At 41.9% G+C, this 20911-nt stretch overlaps 2 protein-coding genes across 2 annotated transcripts in view; one reads left to right on the forward strand and one right to left on the reverse strand.

The window, feature by feature from the left end:
- Nucleotides 1-4669, forward strand: part of THUMPD1 (THUMP domain containing 1) — a 5200-nt gene extending 531 nt beyond the window's left edge. The window contains exons 2-4 of the mRNA XM_042438687.1: nucleotides 860-1058; nucleotides 2242-2490; nucleotides 3347-4669. Of these exons, the coding sequence (XP_042294621.1) occupies nucleotides 860-1058; nucleotides 2242-2490; nucleotides 3347-3642 (744 nt within the window). The 3' untranslated portion in view covers nucleotides 3643-4669. The remainder of the gene's footprint in view (nucleotides 1-859; nucleotides 1059-2241; nucleotides 2491-3346) is intronic.
- A 707-nt stretch (nucleotides 4670-5376) lies between these two features.
- On the reverse strand, nucleotides 5377-17156 carry LOC121914497 (acyl-coenzyme A synthetase ACSM3, mitochondrial-like). Its single transcript, XM_042437967.1, has 14 exons — nucleotides 17126-17156; nucleotides 15860-16079; nucleotides 14365-14575; nucleotides 13976-14186; nucleotides 12486-12629; nucleotides 10793-10949; nucleotides 9861-9940; nucleotides 9502-9625; nucleotides 8919-8999; nucleotides 7817-7918; nucleotides 7545-7672; nucleotides 7201-7300; nucleotides 6265-6384; nucleotides 5377-5640 (listed from the first exon to the last, which is right to left on the reverse strand). The coding sequence occupies exons 2-14, from the start codon at nucleotides 16052-16054 to the stop codon at nucleotides 5551-5553; spliced, it is 1743 nt and encodes a 580-aa protein (XP_042293901.1). The 5' UTR covers nucleotides 16055-16079; nucleotides 17126-17156; the 3' UTR covers nucleotides 5377-5550.
- Between the last annotated feature and the right edge of the window lie 3755 nt (nucleotides 17157-20911).

Consider the following 20911-nt stretch of genomic DNA (forward strand, 5'->3'; position numbering starts at 1 on the left):
ACTTTTTGGACACCTGGGGTTCAAACCCTGGGTACCAAACACGCTGCAGAAACAATCCGGTTTGAGACCGCCTTTACTGCCCTTCCCAGAATCCCATAGCCCTGATTCATGGCAGTTACAGGTCCAAAATACATTGCAGGAACAACCCATTTGAGGCTGCCTTGGCTGCCATTCCCAGAATTTCATAGCTTTGATCCGTGGCAGACATAGGCCCAAAAATACTCTGCAGAATAACCCATTTTGAGACCGCCTTAACTGGCCTGGCTCAATGCTAGTGGATTCTGGGAACTGTAGTGTGTGTGAGACATTGAGCTTCCTCTGTCGGAGAACTCTGGTGCCACAATATTGCCATTCCCAGGATGCCCTAGCACTGAGCCAGGGCAGTTAAAGCCGTCTCAAACAGGACTATTTCTGCAGTGTGCTTTGGACCCAAGAGAGTAACTTCTCCAAGGCTTGCTTCTGCCTTCTAAGTAGGGTCCAATGGCTGTGCTGCCATTGAAGCCTTTAAGTCAGGACCCATCCTGATCTTGTTCTCTTCTGCAGTCCTAGTGTTATTCATGGCATGATAGACTTGGGCTGTGGCTATGTGGATGACCATCAGATGGTTGGTATCTCTCTGCCCTTGAGCCTGGCATAACATTGGTTTACATCCCAAGAGATAAAGTGGTTAAACCCAAACTCTGGCCTTTCAGATGTTTTGGACTTCAGGTCCCAGAAGCCTCAACCATCTTGGCTAATGGTCCGGGAACCTAGGAGCTGAAGTCCAAAACACCTGGAAGGCCAGAGTTCGGGGATCACTGCTTGGAGGTTAAAGAGTAAGACAAACTGCTTTAACTAAAAAGTGAATGTGTGTGTGAAGTTCACAGATCAAGAGGAGAGCAGACTGTCAGGACATGAGGAGGAGGAAGAAGAGGAGGAAGAGGAAGAGGATGATGCTGAAGCTGCGTTGAAAAAAGAAGTTGATCAGATCCGTACTTCGACGGAGCAGAAGCTGCGACGGTTCCAGTCGGTGGAGAGCGGTGCCAATAATGTGGTTTTTATTAGGACGCTGGGTGTAGGTATGGGAATATGGAATGGAAAGTAGCAACACAGTGATTAAAAGTCTAAGATATAAACATAAACACATTTAGCTGTGTTAGGCAAATCTAGAACTTTGGGATTTGGCTATATAGCAAATTAAACAGATAGTGTAGAGTAGTGTTTCCCTACATATATTTCAAACCAGGACTCCTCTTAACTCCAGCTAGCATTGTCTCTGTTCAGGAATGATGCAATTTGTAGGCTGGCACAGAGCATTACAGGCAAGAAAATATGCTGAGTGTGTCTGTTTCTCTTTTCTATATTTCTTTCCCGAGCCGGAAAAGAGATTTCTACACATTGACATTTGCTTTTAGGCACTTAGGTTTTTAAAAGGCATCTTGCTATCTTCAGTAATGGTGAGCTGGGGACTGGTTTTTGTGGTTGTTGTTCTTTTGAGGTGTGCTGATATCTGTTGTATGAGGAGACTATGATGCAGTGAGTCATTGGTAAAGGCCAAACTAGGTTTCAAAGAATTTGATCCCAGTTATGAATTAATGCTGCGTCCCCTAAGAGTAAGCCCCACTATACTCAGTAGGATGCAGACATGCTACATGATGACTTTTGCAAGTATCTCAATGTAAGAATTGCAGAGTTCATGAGTTCAAAGACCCTTGAAGGAGAGTCCTGAAGAACGTTCCAAAATTAAATACCTTCCTAAACTTTTCTAGTTGTTCCAAGTTAGAGGAGGCTATGTGAAAAAGCTTTGAAGCATTCTCCCTTCCAAATCCATTCAGTCCTTGAGTTCACCTGGAGAGGTTCCTCCATATGTCTGTGAAACACATGCTTCCAAGCTCAACCCCACAGTTGTTTGGAGAAGGCACCTAGTATGGTGGCACCTGCTACTTAGTGGCAGTTACTGATAACTAGGCATCTTCCAATTTTTATTTTTAACTGCAAAATGAAAACATAACTATTTTTGCAAGCTTTCCAAATTCATTCCGTCATATATTTTGCACTTTGGCATTGTATATTAATCTTATATGTTGTTTTATATTGTATATGAATGTTTGGAATATTCAGATGTAAGGTGTCTATAAATTCTTACAGGGCACCATATTGGGAAGGTTTGAGGAGAGTTTCCGCACCCTGTTAGCAATGCTATTTCTTTGCTTGGAGGAAGGCATAATGGAAAATGTCTCTCCCGTTGTTTTATTCTTGCAGAACCTGAGAAGTTGGTGCATCACATCCTGAAGGACATGCATACCACTAAAAAGAAGAAAACCAGAGTCATCCTGCGCATGCTGCCTGTTTCCGGCACTTGCAAAGCCTTTGTGGAGGACATGAAACGCTATTCGGAGACCTTCTTTGAGCCTTGGTTTAAAAGTCCCCAGAAGGGTACTTTTCAGATTGTCTATAAGGCTCGAAACAACAGCCACCTCAGCAGAGTCAAAGTGATCAATGAACTAGCAGGTGGGCACTCTCTTCTTCATGGTGGGGGTGAGGGCATAAGAATTTAGGCTGGGATTTATTTGGTTCTTCTCTGTGTGATTAACAGTAGATTTGCAAAGATTCCTAACCAGGCTTCTGTAATGTGTTACCTACATTACAGTGTGCTACCCACTGTAATGTGCTACCCACACTGCAACTCCCAGCATGCCCCACCAGCATACTCAGTGGTATGATGGAATCTGGAGTCCAGTGCACAGTCCCTTCACATTTGTGGCTTTGATTATTCATGGATTTGATTTATAGGTTCTGTCTAAGACTCTGTAGGTCCTTCAGTGTGACTCTGCCAGAGGTTGACCATAGAGTCACACTGGAGTGCCTAGAGATTCCTAGCAAGCACCTTTCTCTACAAATGTGTAGGTCCTCCAGTGCAATTCTGTGGTCAGCGTCTACCAGATATTGGCCATAGAGTTGCAACGGAGAACCTAGAAATTCCTAGAGAGATGTTCTCTCAGGTAAAAAAAAGAGCATTTTAGCTGCTACAACACACTGCTTCTCCATTTGTGGACAGAAGAGGTCCAGGAATTGTTGGACTCTAATTCCCATCAACCATAGGCATTGTAACCAATGGGTGAAGGATGATGGGAGTTTCAGTGCAATATTATCTGGAGAGCTCCACATTCCCTATCAGAGCTTGATGGAAATGTCAGCAGGAGTGGTGATCTTTTAGTCCTCCAATTGTTTTGACTCTGGTTATCACCATTAGCTATGGTGACAGGCTTCTGGGAGATGAAGTCCAAAACTGATAGCAGGTGAACCGCTCCTCTCAAGGTTGATGAAATGGCTCAACTACCCACCCCTTTTCTTTCTGTCCTTGCAGGAGTGGTGGGCCACCTCAATCCAGAGAACAAAGTTGACCTGAATAACCCTGAATTCACCATCGTAGTGGAAATCATCAAAAATATCTGCTGCTTGAGTGTGGTGAAGGACTATGTTCTTTTCAGGAAGTATAACCTCCAGGAGGTGGTGAAGAGCAGCAAAGTGGATTGTCAGGGGGATGCTCCCAAAGCATCTCCAGAAGGCAACTTGGAAGAAGCCAAGCCAGCTGTGGAGGATGTGGAAAGCAAAGATAAGCCTGAAGACGAGGCAAAAGCCAATGACAAGCATGAGGATTAGGACCATTAATTGAGTTGCTGAACAGAGACTGTGAAAGGTTATTCATTGCTATCTCAGTGGTTTGGTTTTTGGTTTTTTTAAAGCATCTTTTGAAACTGTGTTTTGGTTTAGGTGTCAAAACCAGTCTAAGTCCCAGATGTTGTTGAACGCCTAAAATATCAGTCAACATGGCTAGTAGTAGATTCAGGAAGTTGTAGTCCAACAACAGCTAGGGACTGACAGGCTGGGAGCCACTGGTCTAAGCCAAACTGGGATGTTGCTGACAGGACTGTTTCTCAGACACAGTTGCTCCTTCCTCTTATGGACCTTCTGTTTTGCTTCCTAACCCAAGGGGACTATGATTTGGTGTGACATCCAAATAATATAAATGGCGGTTCCCACAAAGCACAATTGGTTTCCAACCAGAACTGAAAGCTATGGTATGAAATGGTGTGCTATGGGAAGGCAGCTGAGGCTTGTAAAGGTGGCCTTAAATACACCTCTAGCATCCACATCCCTACTTTTTCATGTCATCTGAACCCATCTGTAAATAAAATGCAGCAAAAGTTATCCAAATATTGTTCCACTGAAAACATAGATACTTGAGCGTGTGGTCAAAACTTCAATTTGTTTGGTTACATTGAGACTTAGGTCTACCTTTTTTGCTACCTTCTTTATAAGTACCTTTTGCTACTGGTGTTAGCATTAATATCCAGGAAAGCCACATGTCAGCCTTGTTGCCTCACTTGGTAATAGTTGCTGTTTAACTGTAGAAGGTACATACATTTCTTGACTCCAAACTCAAGCCAGTGTGAGTCTTACCAGTTTTGGCCAATCTTGCATTGGCATGGGAACTGATCTAAGCTCCAAATGTCTAAGCTGTTGCAAATTCAGAGACTCAAAACTAGGATCTGATGAAACAGATCCTAAACAAGAAGCAATTTAAAATGTGTATATGTGGAAGAGGTCTTTTTCTTGGATTGTTTTTTTATTTAAAATTTGCATATTAAAATATTTGCATATTTTATATTAAAAGTCCTCTTGAGAATATGGTTTTGTATGGTGTTAATAGATTTTACAGCCACTAAGCAAACTTTAACAGCTGCTGAAGTAATGAATTCACATGAGAGGGAAACAGATTGTAACGCCTTTCCCTCTAAATTTGTGAAGTAGTTCTGGTTATCTTTAAGGACCAAATTGGAACCCAGTTCAAGAAAGCAACAAGTGGAGGGCCATGTGGTCCCATCCCTGCAATAGCAGAAAAGGTACAGAGTGAGAAGAAACTGGCTCTCGAAGTGCCAATGAATATTATATCAGCCAGCCATGCTATTCTCAGGAATGCTTTATTAAAGCAGTGGGGAAGCTTTGGCTATCCAGATGTTTAAGACTTCACTGCCTAGGAGCCCCAGCCAGCATGGCCAATGGTAAGGGATTATGGGAACTGTAGTCTGAAAGTCAGAGGGAGGACAAAGGTACTCAACTGCTGTATTCCAGGCTCCCCATCCTAACCAACTGTCATGCCCAGTTCTCATTAGACTTTTTTACTGAGGAAAGTTCAAGATCAAGATTTCCCCCAAATATTATTATTATTATTATTATTATTATTATTATTATTTGTATTTCTGAAAAGTCTGGTGTTTCTATCAGACGGTGATACTTCCTCCTTGTAGTGAGGCTTGTGCCATATTAACTACATAAGGACCAACATATATGAGAAGAACTGAGATCACTATGAACATATGTTATGCTGGCAGCTATTTATTCATCTCCATTTTATGAATGACGATGATAGTTGAGTGAGTTGATGTTTGAAAAGCATGACAATGCAACTAGACTCCAATAGCCACATCAGCAAACAGATCATCATCATCCGCTCTTGAGAGTGTTGTGTTGTCAAACAACCATCAGTCTCTTTTTGGCTTGTGAATGTCACTGGGCTTTCTCCCATTCTTTCCTTCTCAACTCTTTCCTTTGGATTTTTCCAGAAATTGTCTTGGGCAGGTCTTGAACAAACTCGATCTATATTGAGAGAGGAGAGGGGAAGAAAAGAAAGAGTATACCAGCCAATGTTTATTGAATGCTGTATTTATTCATTGTGAAGACACCCTGGGTTTGGTCATGGACTGGCTGCCTAACAGCCAGGTCTGGACCCACATATATAGGCCTTGCACCCCTTTCCACATCCTCCCCTTTGAATCAGGCCATTTCTGAACACAGTGGAACCCTATGTGAATCCTTTTATCATTTTACCTTCTTCATCAACATGTAACCCCCCTATTACTGAATTACACATCTTAAAGTAAATTAAAAGTTTTTTTCTACTAAAGGCTACATAGCAAATACTGGAATCGTAGCATCACAGGGTTGGAAAGGACCACAAGGGCCATCCAGTCCAACCCCATTCTGCCATGCTGGAACTCACAATCAAAGCACTCCTGACAGATGGCCACCCAGCCTCTATATAAAAACCTCCAAAGAAGGAGACTCCATCACACTTTGAAGGGGTATGTACCACTATCAAACAGCTCTTAGGGTCAAGAGGTTCCTCCTAATGTTGAGGTGGAATCTCTTTTCCTGGAGCTTGCATCTATTGTTCCAAGTCCAACTAACACCATGCTTAGCCAAACTGAGTACTGTACTTGCCTTTCTGGGATACTTGTATGGAGCTGTGGTTTTCTTGACATGTTCTTGAAGTTCACGAATTAATTTGTCTTTATCATGGGACTCATAGGCAGGGGTCAGGATGATGAGAGCTTTCACAACCTACAACAAAACCCAACGAGGGCAAGATGAATTGCTAACCCTGCTCTGACTCCAAGGACCTTGGTCCTGGGTTCTCTCCACTGCCCTGAAAAGGTAATGTTTTTTTGAAACAGGAAAAGCTAGCCATCCATATTGAAGTCCAAAACACACTGCAGAAACCATCCAGCTTTAACTGCCCTGGATCAATGCTAGGGAATTCTGGGATCTGTAATTTTGTGAGAGAGCTCTAGGGCCACAATAAACTTAATTTTATTGAGCCAGGACAGTTAAAATGGTCTCAAACTGGATTCTTTCTCCAGTGCGTTTTGGACGTGAGCTTCAGGTGTACTTGGAGTTTAGTTTGATGCCAATTGTTGCTGAACCATTTCACAACGGCCACACTGTTTTTTGCAACACTTAGAACAAAGTTAAAAATTCACAGCGTACAAAAGATAAGTAATTAATATTTTAAAAAATGAAAATTAAAAGTAGTTAAAAGATGCATAATTAAAACCAATAAATAAAAATTCATTACATTACACACAGCCTGTTACATCTTTAAAAAGCCCCACGAAACCTACAAATTCCCAAAGACCTGTCAGAATAAAAAATATCTTTATCTGGATGCAGAACGGAAGTAAGGAAGATGCCGACCTTAGTGTCTCTGAGAAGGGAATTGCAGATCTTGGAGGCAGTGACTGAGAAGTTAATATTAAACATGATTTTAAAAACAAAATTTAAAAAAAAAAAACCCAGATATGACTAAAAACATAATAAATTACAATGATAAAACACAGTTATCCTGGCATGCATTATAGATGCTGTTGACTCTCTTACCTCTCCTCTGATGGCATCTGGACTGCTGATCACAGCTGTTTCGGCTACTGCTGGGTGCTCTGACAAGGCATATTCCACTTCAAATGGCCCAATGCGATACCTAATAATAATAATACAAATGGGTGAGAATTTGTTTCAGTTGCGTTTTGATAAAAATTTGCCAAACTTCAGGAATCTTTTCATATTCAAGATGGAAATTCTTTTAATGTTAAGTTGCATCCTGAATTCAAGTCATCACCATTCTCCCTGCGAATTACAAAGTCCAGGCTCTTGGGCCCTGCAAGCCCTGGTTCCACTGCATCACCGATCAGTAGTCATACAAAGTGGCAAGAAAACAAGCCTACCCAGAGGATAAGATGACATCGTCAGCTCTTGCGATAAAGCGGATGTAGCCATCTTCAGCCATTATCCCTCTGTCTCCAGTAATATAGAAGTCTCCACGTTCCGTGGAAGCGGTTTTCACGGGATCATCCTAAAAAGAATGAGACGGCATCCCATAAGGCCGGTCCGTTCATGCATAAACATCCCTTGATTCCTGCAACATCAAGTGAGGCCTTCCATGTGCAAATGGCCCACCCCAGATAGAGGAAGGAAACATACCAGGGTTCCTCCTTACCAAATAGCCAGAGAAGAGCCCTAAAGGTCTTTCGGGTTTGATTCTAATGGCAATGTCTCCTTCTTCTCCAGGTGGTAGGTGCTTGCCATGTTCATCGATTATCTAGGAAGAAGGAAAACCAAATTCAAGCTGTTCCGTCTCTTTATCCGGAATATCAAACTATGGCCTTATGAAATTAAATCACACTCAAAAGCAAAATTGGAAATTGTGCTAGATGGTAGTGGGCTGTATTTTTCATCCGCCGAGCCAGCATAGCGAATGGTAAGGAATGCTGGGAGCTGCAGTCTACCAATTCTGGAAGGCTACCCATTTCCAACTCTTGGTATATAGGTTATTCTGTTGAATGTTTCTCATATTATAAATGAGAGTGGACAACTAGAAAAGTGTGGCTTATGAGCTGCGTGCATATCCTCCCACTGTCCTGGTTTGGCAAAGACCATTCCAATTAATCTTCTATTCTTTTAATCTGCTTTTAAAATGTCCCTGTTTCTTTCTACTCCTCCTACTTTCATAGAATCATAGAGTTGGAAGAGACCGCAAGGGCCATCCAGTCCAACCCCATTCTGCCATGTAGGAACTCTCAGTCAACGCATCCCTCACAGATGGCCATCCAGCCTCTGCTTAAAGACCTTCATTTTCATCTTCATTCAATTGCTACAAACTGAAAGCAACTGCAGAAGAGAGAGAAAAAACCTTGGAAAGTGTGAGGTTTTATTCCTGTATAAACCGATGTTATCTGACCACTTAGGTCCCAGTTTAAATCTGAAATGTTGGAGAGTATCTGCATCAATTCTCACTCTGGGCCCCAAGACCTAAAAACATTCAACTTCAAATTAAATGAAGCAGGATAAAAAAATCTAAAACAAGGAAAGCCATGCTCCGGGAAGCATAGTTCTTCTATAAAACAAAGCACATGGCCTCTGCATGCTTTGTTTGGTTTATGATGCTGTCAAAATACTGTGCTTTCTGGCCATTTCTTGGTTTGATTTTCTTCCTGTTTTGGTGTTGCTGACATATGTTTGTGGCACGCCACGCAATTTCGGGAGACAAACTGGTTCCCAGATCTAAGAAAGTGACCCATCCCTGCTCCAAGTGGACTTACCTGGACATCGAAGGGCGGGAGAGGCTTTCCCATAAACCCAGGCTTAACTTCCATCTCTCTTGTGGTTCCACACACCAAAATCTGTAAAAAGAAATAATAATGTGGGTGGGGGGCATTCATTGAAACAAAACCAAACACATACACACACAGGATAGCTGTCATCTGGTTTTAAAATATCCTGGACAGAGAAACAGAAGTATTTCTTCACACAGCTGCACACAAGGAAACAGTGCAGTTGGGTACCACAAGATGTGGCAATGGGTACCAATTTGGGCAATTTTGAAAGAGGATTAGATAAATCCATAGAGGAGAAGGCTAGTCAAAGATGTACTTTAACTATTTGGATTTCACCAGGACTCAAATGCAGATTTTTGAAGTAGTAATATCCAGCCTTTTCTCCAAACCTGGGCCTCAAGGAAGCTTAAAAGAGGAATTGATGCTCCTGGAGGCTTCCCTGAAAAGCAATTTAGCCTTGTTTTTTTAGTCAGGGGAGTGGGTCAAGTGTAACCTTTTAAAACCTAAATACAACTGTTAATGAAATAAAATAGGATTAGAAAAGATGTATGACTGAACAGAAACATACGGTCTCTGACTGCCCATAGCCTTCATAGATCTCCAGTCCTGTCTGAGCTTTCCATTTTCCCATTACTTCAGGGTTGATAGGTTCCCCTCCACTCAGACAGGTCTTCAGACTCTTGAATTTGTATCTAGACAAATGGATGAAAAGATGTTTAGCAGATGTTTGCAAAATGCAAAGTATACACTGTCAGGGGCAGAGTTTAATTCTAGGTGCTTGGGATGGAAAAAAGGAGGAGAAACGAAGGCGCAAATCCAAGGAAAGGAATCTGGAGCAGGCTGCAAAAAGCCAAGAGGAAAACAGTAATTTTAGCCCAAAGATTTAGCAAATAAGGTTGTTATTGCTACTGGGCAAGGCAGTCATACCTGCTAACATCGTGCTTCAACAGCATGCGGAAAATCGTTGGGGTGCCACAGAAAGTCGTCACTGGATACTTGGAGAGACACTAAAGGGGAAAACACTCCTAATAGTCAATTGGTTGCTCAAGGCTTTGCATTTTAATTGTAAGCTTTGGTCAGGAGCATTTTCCCTCCTGAAAGTTTCTGAGTTGGTTTCAAGTGATTCTGAGAAATTGCTTTCCACTGTCTCCCTGAAGTGGAGAGATGCGTAGACATTTGGGAAGCACCACGGTTCAGTGAGTAGAGCATATACAACTTCTCCTAGACTGTTGTTTATTATTAATTCTGCTCTCTTGTTCATAGTGTCATGTTGCTTGGTCACACATGTGTCCCATTTTTGATTTGTGAAATGCTGGAGTATCTGGAAATGGTCTTTCTGTGTGTAGTGTGCACTCACACATGGGGCATGGAATCTGGTGTACATAAATCGGAGCCTTTTAGGAGTTTGTCACACGAAGGAGATCAGGAGTTTATCCTGGGGAAATTGCGTAATTACGTGTAACGGTTTCACACAACCTCGCACAAAACCCGCCATTAAAGTGGTCCCAAAAAAGCATCAATGTGCATCTTTTTACTTTCGGCATTTCAGCGACAATGCATTTCCACTTTATTTGCGCAATTGCATGTGATAATCATTCGCACAATTACTCGCCATTTCTGCTTCATTTGTGGAATGCTTTAAATGCGCTCCAATCTCTCTTTAATGTCGAAATCAGCCCCAGTGTGATAAACTCCTTAGTCAACATACCTTTCTACACAATTGCACTTTGTTTTAACCTTGGATCCTGTTTAACCTTGCTGTAAGCTGTGTTGGGTCCCATGTCAAGAGAAAGACAGGCCACAAATTAAATATATAATACCTGCTTTGTACTTTACAAAGGAAACCATGCTGCTCTTACATTTAGAACCACTGTTGAGTCAAACTGCATCTTGCCGTGTGAAAAGACGCAAGCCCCTTGACTCCATGTGCCATACAGACTGCCAAAGACAAACTTGACCCAGCCGGTATCAGAAACACCCCACATCGTGCTTGAGGGATTCAGATTCATCCAGCTCCTGTTCATAAGAAAGCAAACATCGATGCTGTTTGTTGTTGATATTTGCTGCCAGGTCAGCTCTGACTTATGGCCTACGGATGAGAGAATGTTCAAGAGGTCTGGTCACCAACAGCCCTACTCAGGCCTTGCACACTCAGGGCTGTGGCTTCTTTGAGTGAATGCTTTCCTCTTTTCCTACTGCCTTCCACTTTCCTACACTTTGGCCTGTTACAGACTGCCAAAATAAAGCTGCTTTGGGTCTCTTTGGAGGTATGCTATTTAAATGATGCATGAGTCCTAAGAGTCTGGAGGTCGCGCCAAAGCCACACTCCATTCCTAAGCATTGGAGTGCAGCTTTGGTGCAGCTTCTGGATTCTTAGGAGGCATGCATCATTTAAACACCATACCTCCAAAGAGACCCAAAGCAGCTTTATTTTGGCAGTCTGTAACAGGCCTTAATCATCTTTTTGAATTAATCCTAGGACTTTATCGCACCACTAAAAAACCCGAGTGACCTCTCCCAACTTTGCCTGCCTGGGACTCGGGCTGCAGCAGGGCTGTATTCGGCCAATGGATTCAGCAGCAAAACCCAGGCAATAGAACCTGGCTGCATCCCAAATTAGACTTCAATTTGGGAAAGTTAAGAAGGGGTTTTTTTAACGGTGCAATAAACTCCCTATTGTCTCATGATACGTCCAAAGTACAATAGCCTCAGTTCAGCCATTTTGGCCTCTCGTAGGCGTTCAAGCTTGAGTTGCTCTTTGTTGTTGTTGTTGTGTGCCTCTAAGTCATTTTTGACTTGTGGCTATCATAAGATTTTCTTGGGGAGTTTCTTCAGAGAGTTTTGCCATTGCCATCCCCTGAGGCTGAGAGAGTGTGACTTGCCCAAGGTCACCCAGTGGGCTTCTATGCTTGAGCGGGGAATCAAACTCTGATCTCCAGAGTCGGTAGTCCAAGACTCAAATCATAACACTAGGCTGGCTGTAGGACCTGCTTATTTGAAATGAATGAATGAATGAATGAATGAAGCTTATTTGAAATGAAAGTTAACTTATGTGAGAATACCTAACTAAATATGACTGAGGCCTTTGGATTCTGAAACGTAAATAGCAATTGCTACAGGTGTGGGAGAATCCTAAATTGGATCAGAACTGAGGGTCTGAGAGATATGTTTATTAATTTTGTCATTGGAGATGCCCCTGCCCTTTGCAGGTAATACTATAGTTATCTGCTTTACTATCTTCCAGGTTACAATGCAGCAGTATATTGAATATGAGAAGACTTTGAAGATTGTCCAGAAATGTCAGGTCATGAAAATAGCACTAAACCTGGGCACTTTACTAGTGCTTAAACTACTTCATTGCTCGCAGTGGGGCTCTCCAATCCAAATACATATACAAAAATGAGAATATTCTCTCTCATCTCTGATGGAAACCCTCCTGCTCCTTCTCCTGGATGAAGCCGTGGGCTTCTTTCCCAAAGCCTATACAACAATAAGATCCCACATGATGATTATTTATGTTTGCTGCCCCTGAAGATTTAGAAATAGACATACCTGCCAGAAAAGTTCAATCCAATCCCCAAACTACTGCAAGAATGTTGAACCATTTTGGGATAACCTGTTGTGCCACTAGTAAAAAAGATGCTCATTGGGTCTTGGCTCTTGGTTTTAACAGGCTGATGGTTGTCATGTGCAGCTCTTTAAAACAGAAAACAAGCAAATTAGGGTAAGCTATGAAGAATCAGAACCAATACTCTCTGCAGAGTTTGCAAAGTTACTTTAAAAATATTTAGTTACTGTTATACTTTCAAGGTAACCAAGTATAGCTAGTTACTAAAGCGACTCTCTAATTTCTGTTTTCTCAAAAGTAACTCAAATAATTACTTTGTTGTTAGTTTGAAAAACACACGTCAGAAAGCCACGTGCCACACTCTCCACACAAACAGGATCCTATCCACTTCTCTCCAATCCAGCTGCCCAAAGCTAGAGCATCCTTTGGGCATAGAATCTGCCATGAGTGCCTATGTTAATCTTGGTGTGATCATTGATTAGTAATTGAGGGGAGGTGCAGACCCGCACTTTGTGCCAGCCTGTATGCGCAGTAAGGGCTGAGCATCCACAGGCTCAAAGCTCTTACCGTGCCGCCTGGGTGCCATCTTGGCGCGTGCCCATCTACACAGCGAGCGCTATGATGGCGCGCATCGTGCACAGCGCCTAAACAATGCTGCGCACAAAAGGCGTCATCATGGCACACAAGCACACCTGTGGCACCCCTTCTGGGAGATATCTTGTAACACCTTTGAGACTAACTGAAAGAAAGAAATTGGATTTAATAAAGTCTACTTCCTCAGATGCATTTAGACTGAGGTCTACGAAAGCCCGCGCTGCCAATTTCTTTCTTTCAGTTAGTCTCAAAGGTGCTACAAGATCTCTCTACGTACTGATTTGGATTCTACCTCTTTTGTTTTCACTTGTAACCATAGAATCATAGGCTGATTGACTGCGCATTGGAATGAGAGTTCATTGGTCCTGACACCAATTCATTCTTGCCCATACTGCCCCCAAAAGATATTAGGATTTTAGAGAATTGTCAAAAATGTCTGGGTTCTCCAGGGATGATCCTCCCTTTGCACTTTTTGCCTACAAAGGGGGCAGCCATGTGGCCTTCTTAATGGCTGCTAGCTCAATCCTAAAGCTATCTTGTTTATCTCCTTTCTGATCCTTCAGTGGATTTCTATAGATGATAAATGTAAGTTTTTCTTTTTACCTTACCCATGCATGCAGAGTACTTCCTTTCCTACCATTAGCTCATGTTGCTTTAGCCTCTTGCATTCTGCTATTATAAATGTCAAATGTTCATGCACTTTTGCTATGCTTCATTCTTCAATTATATTCTTTTTTATAATATTTTTTGGGATCAGATCATGACATTTACACACATATAGATATCAACAATGGAAGAGACCGCAAGGGCCATCAGTCCATCCCCCTGCAATGCACAAAGTTTGCTCGCCTTAGGAAACAGGAGAGTGGGAGATACTCACTCGACCAAGTCATGGAAGTTCAACCATCCTTCTCTCCTTTTCCCTTTGGAGACCAGCACCCGGCTCTTCAGTGAAGAGCATTCAGATGCTACAGAATCTACTAATGGAGCCAAGGCATCATTTGTAACGATGCATTTGGCCTTAGAGACTTGGAGCCTGTACAGTATGTCTTTAGCTGTCAGCTGGATTGTTGCTGGAATATAGATAATGCCTAGGAAGAAAAGGAAGCATGATTTTAACAATCAAAGAAAACAGGGAGAAGAGGAAACATCTATCCTCCATTCTCGCATACAGGATTGCAACCCCTGCACCACCAGGGCTCCGAATAAATCTACTGTCTGAGTGGTTGGTTTTGTCTTGTTCATTCGCACCGGTTGGCTCTTACTGACCTGCCCTCAGACAGCCCACAGTGACCAGCCACCATTCTGGTATCCTTGGGAGAATCACAAGGAGCCTCTCTCCTTTCTGCAAATTGCATCCCTCCGAGAGAGCGTTCGCCACTTTCCTGGAGTGGAATCCCAGCTCCTCAAAGCTCCACCGCACCTCTTCTCCCGTCTCATCTACCCACCAGAGAGCTGGGTTGGAAGGTCTTTTTCCATCCTGCCAGAGACAATATATTATCTCATTTGATTAATGTGTTTTAAAAGTTTCTAAATCACAATATAGTTGGTGAAGGTAGTCCCTTGACATGAACGTCTAGTCATAACTGACTGTAGGGGGCAGTGCTCATCTCCATTACTAAACTGAAGCGCCAGCGTTGCCGGAGGACTGCTGTGATGGTCAAGTGGCCAGCATGACTGCACCAAATGCTGTTACCTTCCCACTGAAGTGGTACCTCTTTATCTACTTGCATTTACATGCTTTGGAACTGCTAGGTTGTCACAAGCTGGGACTAATGACAGGAGCCCATTTAATCAATCGTGTTTTAACAGTTTCTAAAACATAATATGCAATATATTATACCATTTAATTACCATATATACTCGACTATAAGTCAAGGAATCTGTGCCTCAAAATTGCTCCTAAAATCTTGGGTAGACTCATAGAAGGGTCAGTACATCAGTAGTGCTTAGAAGGGTCCTCAAGCAAGCAAACCTGATGCCCCAATCTCCATTGAACACCAATTCCTTCCCCTTTCAGTCCGTTTTGCAAGCCTTTGCTTCCTATTGGAAAAACTCCCCTTTTAAATCCACTTGCTTCTCTCTCTGGTCCCCTTTGCAAGATCTGGCTTCCTACGGAAACAAGTGTCCATTTAAATGCAATTATTTCCTTTCTCAATCTGATGTTAAAACCTCTCCTCCAGCACCTGGGAATTGGTTGGGAGAGATCCAGAGAAGGAGAAGGAGGGACAGAAGTGGTATTTCCCCCTTTCTATCCTTCCTTATAGCCCCCTAAGTTTCACCCTGGACTTATACATGAGGTCGACCTGTACACAAGTATATACAGTAATGTGTTTTAAAAGCTTCTAAAAGTTTCTTGTGGCTAGAATCCTGTTGGTGATACATGATGCTGAAACCCCAGTTACACCAGAGCGTATCTTTGGGAGCATTACAGAAGGAAGTGTACAATCTTATTGCCCTAGTTGTGCAACAGCAACCAGGAGGCTCTATGGGGCAGCTTCATCTTTCCCAACTTTTTTTGTTGCAATTTGTTTATGTTGGTGTGTTAATTTTTTTAAATATTAAAAAGAAAGCAAGCTTATGCTACAATTTATTTCACACACTTAATCTCAAAGGTGCCACAAGATCCCTTTGCATACCGATGTATCAGGCTAACATAGCTATGTCTCGGAACAACAGTCAATCTGGTTCTGATTTATCAATATAAGATGGCACCATAGTTAAAGAATATTGTACTGTTCAGGTGAGAGAGAGAGTGCCATACCTTCTCCTTTTGGCTCCATTTATCCAGGACATCCTTTGCAAAATTGAAATGCTCAGGAACATTTTTGTATATATCTTCAAATTCTGAGAAATCTATAAATGGCAATCCGCTGCTGGCTTGGCTTTTGATGGGATACGGCCATTTGGGGGCACTGGCGGACTTTAAAACGGGTGGGAGTTTAGAGAGAAGCTTCATTGCACCTGCCGCAAAGTGCTTTCAGCTGCAGCAAGAGCAAAATTATAATTCTAAGTTCGGTTAAACAACCAACAAACTCAGATATCATTACCAGCATAACAAGAATGAATTAATACAGCTGAGGCTGACTGCAAAACCACAACTAGAAATCCAGTAAAAACAAATATTTAGTCCACATCCATTGAGCTTCTTAGAAGTAGAAACTCAGACCCCAGAGTAATAGCCTTGCACTAAGAATAGGGAACTACTTTTATGTAACGACGACCCTGATGTGTGGGCCGCATCCATTGTGTGCGCAGGTAGGAGACTTTCTTTTACAGTCTTGGATTCTGAGTTAGTCATATTTTTGGAGATCAATGACACTTCATTTAGTTATGACAAATTAGTTAATGATGACCACTGGTACATTAAATCCATTGCGTCCAATGGGTCTATTACCAGGATCTAACCTATAGACTCAAATGTAATGAAGCTACCTGCTTATGTGACCTATAAAAGCTTAATATGGTGTATGTATGGATGTTATGAATGAGAAGAAATGAATGTGCCTTTTCTCCCATTCTCTAGAGACTGAATTCTTTCTTTCTTTCTTTCTTTCTTTCTTTCTTTCTTTCTTTATTATTATTATTATTTAAAGGAATTAAAATTGACTCCAGCTATCTACTTTTCAGTGCAATGTTCTTTTAAAGCATTTAATGTTAGGACTGAAATTATACAATGCCAAATAGAGAAGGTGCTTGGGATCTATCTAGTTTTATTAATCTCACTGGCCAGTTAATTTACATGGAGTCAGTTGCAGTTGGGATTATGGAACATTAATGCTTTCCAGCAAGTCTTGTTCCCCCTTCCATTTCATATGCACTAGACATCTATGCCATGCTATGCATTATGCTATGCTATGTGTTATGCCATGCAAAACCTAGATGTCTATGCTATGCTATGCGTTACCTAATCTTCATCATTAAATCATCAATACAGAGTAGAACATTATTCTTAAATACCTTTAGAAAAACGAGAATCCCAGCGCTGAGTGCTGAGTTGGTAAAGAACAAGAAACTGAAGATAGGATACCTGTTCATATAAATGGATGAATGGAAGGTCCCCCTCTCTGGATAGTAGATTGCTGACCAAAAGAAAAGCCACCGGAGTTAAAGAAAGAGGAATGTTCTGTATTCCAGACATACATCAACCATTAACTTAAAATCAAAATGAACGCAGTGAAATTTTGCTACACTTTTGTAGATTTTCTTCCCTCTCATCAAATGTTAACCTTCTACTGGAGATGTATTGATTTACAAAAATAATCCATTTTTCCCCTTATTCCCTTTTGGTTAATAAATGTTTAAAATGCAAAATGTGACTCTTCTTCCCCATTTAAAATTAGGAAAATAATTTAAGGCCTGGGATCCTATTGGTGGGTTACACAAGTGGCCACACTTTTTCTGGATTTGCAGAAATATGGAAAGGGAAGGGAAGGGAGGCAGTGGCGGGAATCCTGTTGGTGATACATTCATTCATTCTTTTTCATTCATTCAGAGTTTTTATGCTCCGCTCTTCTTCCAGAGCAACTTCCAAATTGTTAATCACACAGTTCCCTGCTCTCAGGCTTACAATCTAAAAAAGACACGGAACAAAAGGAGAAAGGAATGGCAGTGGCGAAAAGGGTTCAAGTCCAGCAGTTCTTCTCTCCCTCTGAGTCCAGGGCCAATGCAGATGAATGCAGGGAGGGTCTTTCTTCTGTCTCTGGTGGAGCTTTGACTGCTCCTTCTCTCCCTCTGAGGCCAAGGCATGATAACCATGTTTAAATGTTTGAAGGGATGTCATTTTGAGGATGGAGCAAACTTGCTTTCTGCTGCTCCAGGGACTAGGAGCAACGGATTCAAGAAATCCCCAGTTACATAAGAGCATATCTTTGGGAGCATTACAGAAGGAGGTGCTGCATACAATATTATTCCTGAAGTCGTGCAACAGCAAGCAGGAGGCTCTATGGTGAAGCTTCACCTTTCCCAATAGTTTAATTGTAGCTGTATAGAGTCATAGAGCTGGAAGAGACCTCAAGGGCCATCCAGCCCATCCCCTGCCATACACAATCAAAGCATCACAAAAGAATACACAGTCAAAGCACTTCCGACAGAGAATCCGAAGAAGACTCCACCAGTGTAGTATGCTTACATCCAGTGCAACGTGTTCCATTGCCCAAAAGCTTAAGAGTAAGTTGTGAAGAAGTTCTTCCTAACATTTTGGTGGAATCTCTCCCTCTGTATCTTGAATCCATTGTACCATGTCCTAGTCTCTGGAATAGCAGAAAACAAGCTTGTTCCATCCTCGATATGACATCCCTTCAAATATTTAAACATGGCCTTCATGTCACAACTTCACCTTCCTTTCTCTAAGCTAAACATACTCAGTTCCCTCATAGGGGACGGTTTCCAAACCATTCACTATTTTTGTCACCCACCTCTGGACACCCTAGATCCAGACTGAATTGTAGAGTCCAGAATTGGACACAATATCCAGGCAAGATCTGACCAAAGCAGAACAGAGTGGTACTCTTACTTCTCTTGATCTGGACATCATACTCATATTGAGGCAGCCTAGGATTGCATTGGCCTTCTTAGTCGCCACATCACATTGCTGACTCATGTTCAGCCTGTGGTTCACTAAGACTCCCAGATCCTTTTCGCATGTACTGGCATCAAGCTGTGTGTCTTGATACTTGTTAATGCATAATTTGTATCTTAGTCAATTATTGTGGCAACCTTGCTGGTTAATCAATACAATTTGAACTGATTTGACTTGGGTGGTGCTAGAGTATACAGAACACTGAACAAGGGGGCAAGTGGCATGAACGTACCTCGACGTGATGCGCGTTTGAACTCATCCTCTTGTGTGGTTATCCATTTTTAAGACATAAACTGGCATAAGGCTGTCGCTTGGGCCCCTTATGCAAATTAATCAATGTCCTCTCCCTTTGAACCCAACAGCCTCCCTGTCATTATATCAGTTTGTCCTTATAAGATGCTGTTATTATTAAGAAGGTTTGGTATAGTCTACTGTCTAAAGTTCAAGACAGATTGCTTATTCATTGGTGGATGTTACCTTATCTGATCTTGTAAGATTATAAGAAGACTCACACTGGATTAGACCAAAGCCCAGTTTTCAACAGTGGTTACCTAAACGCACAAGTAGGGCATGACAGCCAGTTCTTCCTGAGCAATTGATATTCTAATATTAATCATTCTAGTATTAATATTAATACTAGGCCAGGGGAAGGAATCATGCAGCCTTTTCAGATTCCATTGGATTACAAGTTCCAGCATTCTTCCAGATTGGTTATGCTGCATAGGTTTGTTGGGGGTGGTTATCTAACAACATCTGGAGGGCCGCAGGTCTCCCACCTCTTTGCTAGACATATAAAGACCTGAGGAAATTACTGTATATACTCCAGTGTAAGTCTAGAAACTTGAGTTGAAAAACTGACCCCAAAAATCTGAGTCGATTTATCCATGGGGCAATGTAAACACTGTACTTTAACTCTTATAAAAGAATGAACTGAAGTGTAAATTCTGTCCTGGAAGCATCGACTTTCCTCTCTTTTCTCATCCAACCAGCCTTTAGTCTGGTCACAAAATGTTATGCCTGCTGGAATCTTGTAAATTCATTGGCATTGTTTTCTTTGCTCCATCCTTTAGATCAGTGGTTCCCAACCTTCCTAATGCCACGACCCTTTAATACAGTTCCTCATGTTGTGGTGACCCAAACCCATGAAATTATTTTTGTTGCTACTTCATAACTGTAATTAAATAGGTGTTTTCCAATGGTCTTAGGTGACTTCCATAAAAGGGTCATTCGACTCCCAAAGGTGTCCCGACCCACAGGTTGGGAACCACTGCTTTAGATCCTATTACATGCCCCTATACTTTACCCTTGACTTACCCAAAGGTCATATAAAAATCCATGCTTTTGGTCCCAAAGCCTGCCCTCGACTTATACATGAGGTCGACGTATAGTTGAATATACACAGTATATTTGTGGACTAAATTCCCAGAACTCCCCAGCCAACATAGCCAGGCTAGCTGAGGAATTCTGGAGGATGTAGTCCAACTTTTCATGCTCTGGGTGCATACTGTTAGATGGACTCCCAGTGTTTGCTGTTTCTGGGGTCAACTAAATAATCGTTTGCATGTAGAGAGATTTGGAGCACCTTTGAGATTAACTGAAAGAAAGAAGTGAATTGGCAATTTCTTCCTTTCAGTTAGTCTCAGAGGTGCTAGACGATCTCTCAACATACTGATTCCACAGACTAACATGGCTATTTCTTTAACTATTGATTTATTGCTGTAATCCGCTTTGTTTCCTTTGAGAAAAAGCAGAATATAAATAAATACTATTATTATTATTATTATTATTATTATTATTATTATTATTATTATTATTATTTGCCCAGGCATTTTCCTGATTGTTAGTCTGGGGAACCAGACTATAACCATTGAGTTATAGCCTCCAACACGCAACGCAGAGCCTCCCCAGCAGGTAACTGTCCAGCCTCTTTTTGAAGATGCCCAGAGAAAGGGACCCCACCAGCCCCAAGGCATTTTGTTCCATTGCTGAAATTCAATTGAAATCTACCTACCTGTAACCTAAAACCATTAGACCTGGTCCTATCCTTTGGAGCAGCCAAGATCAAATCTGTCCCTTCCTCTCTGTGACAGCCGTTTATATCACCCTTCAGTCTTCTTCTCTTCACCATCCTGAACATGCCCAGCTCCTTCAACCTTTCCTCATATGTTTTGTTCACCATACCTCTTATTTTTGTTGCCCTTCCCTGAACCTGCTCCGTCCAACTTGTCCATATCT

The sequence above is a fragment of the Sceloporus undulatus genome, chromosome 8 (genome assembly GCF_019175285.1).
Source record: "Sceloporus undulatus isolate JIND9_A2432 ecotype Alabama chromosome 8, SceUnd_v1.1, whole genome shotgun sequence".
NCBI lineage: Eukaryota > Metazoa > Chordata > Lepidosauria > Squamata > Phrynosomatidae > Sceloporus > Sceloporus undulatus.

What these genes read in the sequence shown, in the direction of transcription:
- LOC121914497 (XM_042437967.1), bottom strand. Translation starts at nt 16,054, where the DNA reads ATGAAGCTTCTCTCTAAACTCCCACCCGTTTTAAAGTCCGCCAGTGCC. An exon ending in AACTTCCATGACTTGGTCGA is followed by an intron (nt 12,630 to 13,975) that starts GTGAGTATCTCC and finishes TCTGTTTTAAAG; the next exon opens with AGCTGCACATGACAACCATC. An exon ending in GGATTGAACTTTTCTGGCAG is followed by an intron (nt 10,950 to 12,485) that starts GTATGTCTATTT and finishes TCTTATGAACAG; the next exon opens with GAGCTGGATGAATCTGAATC.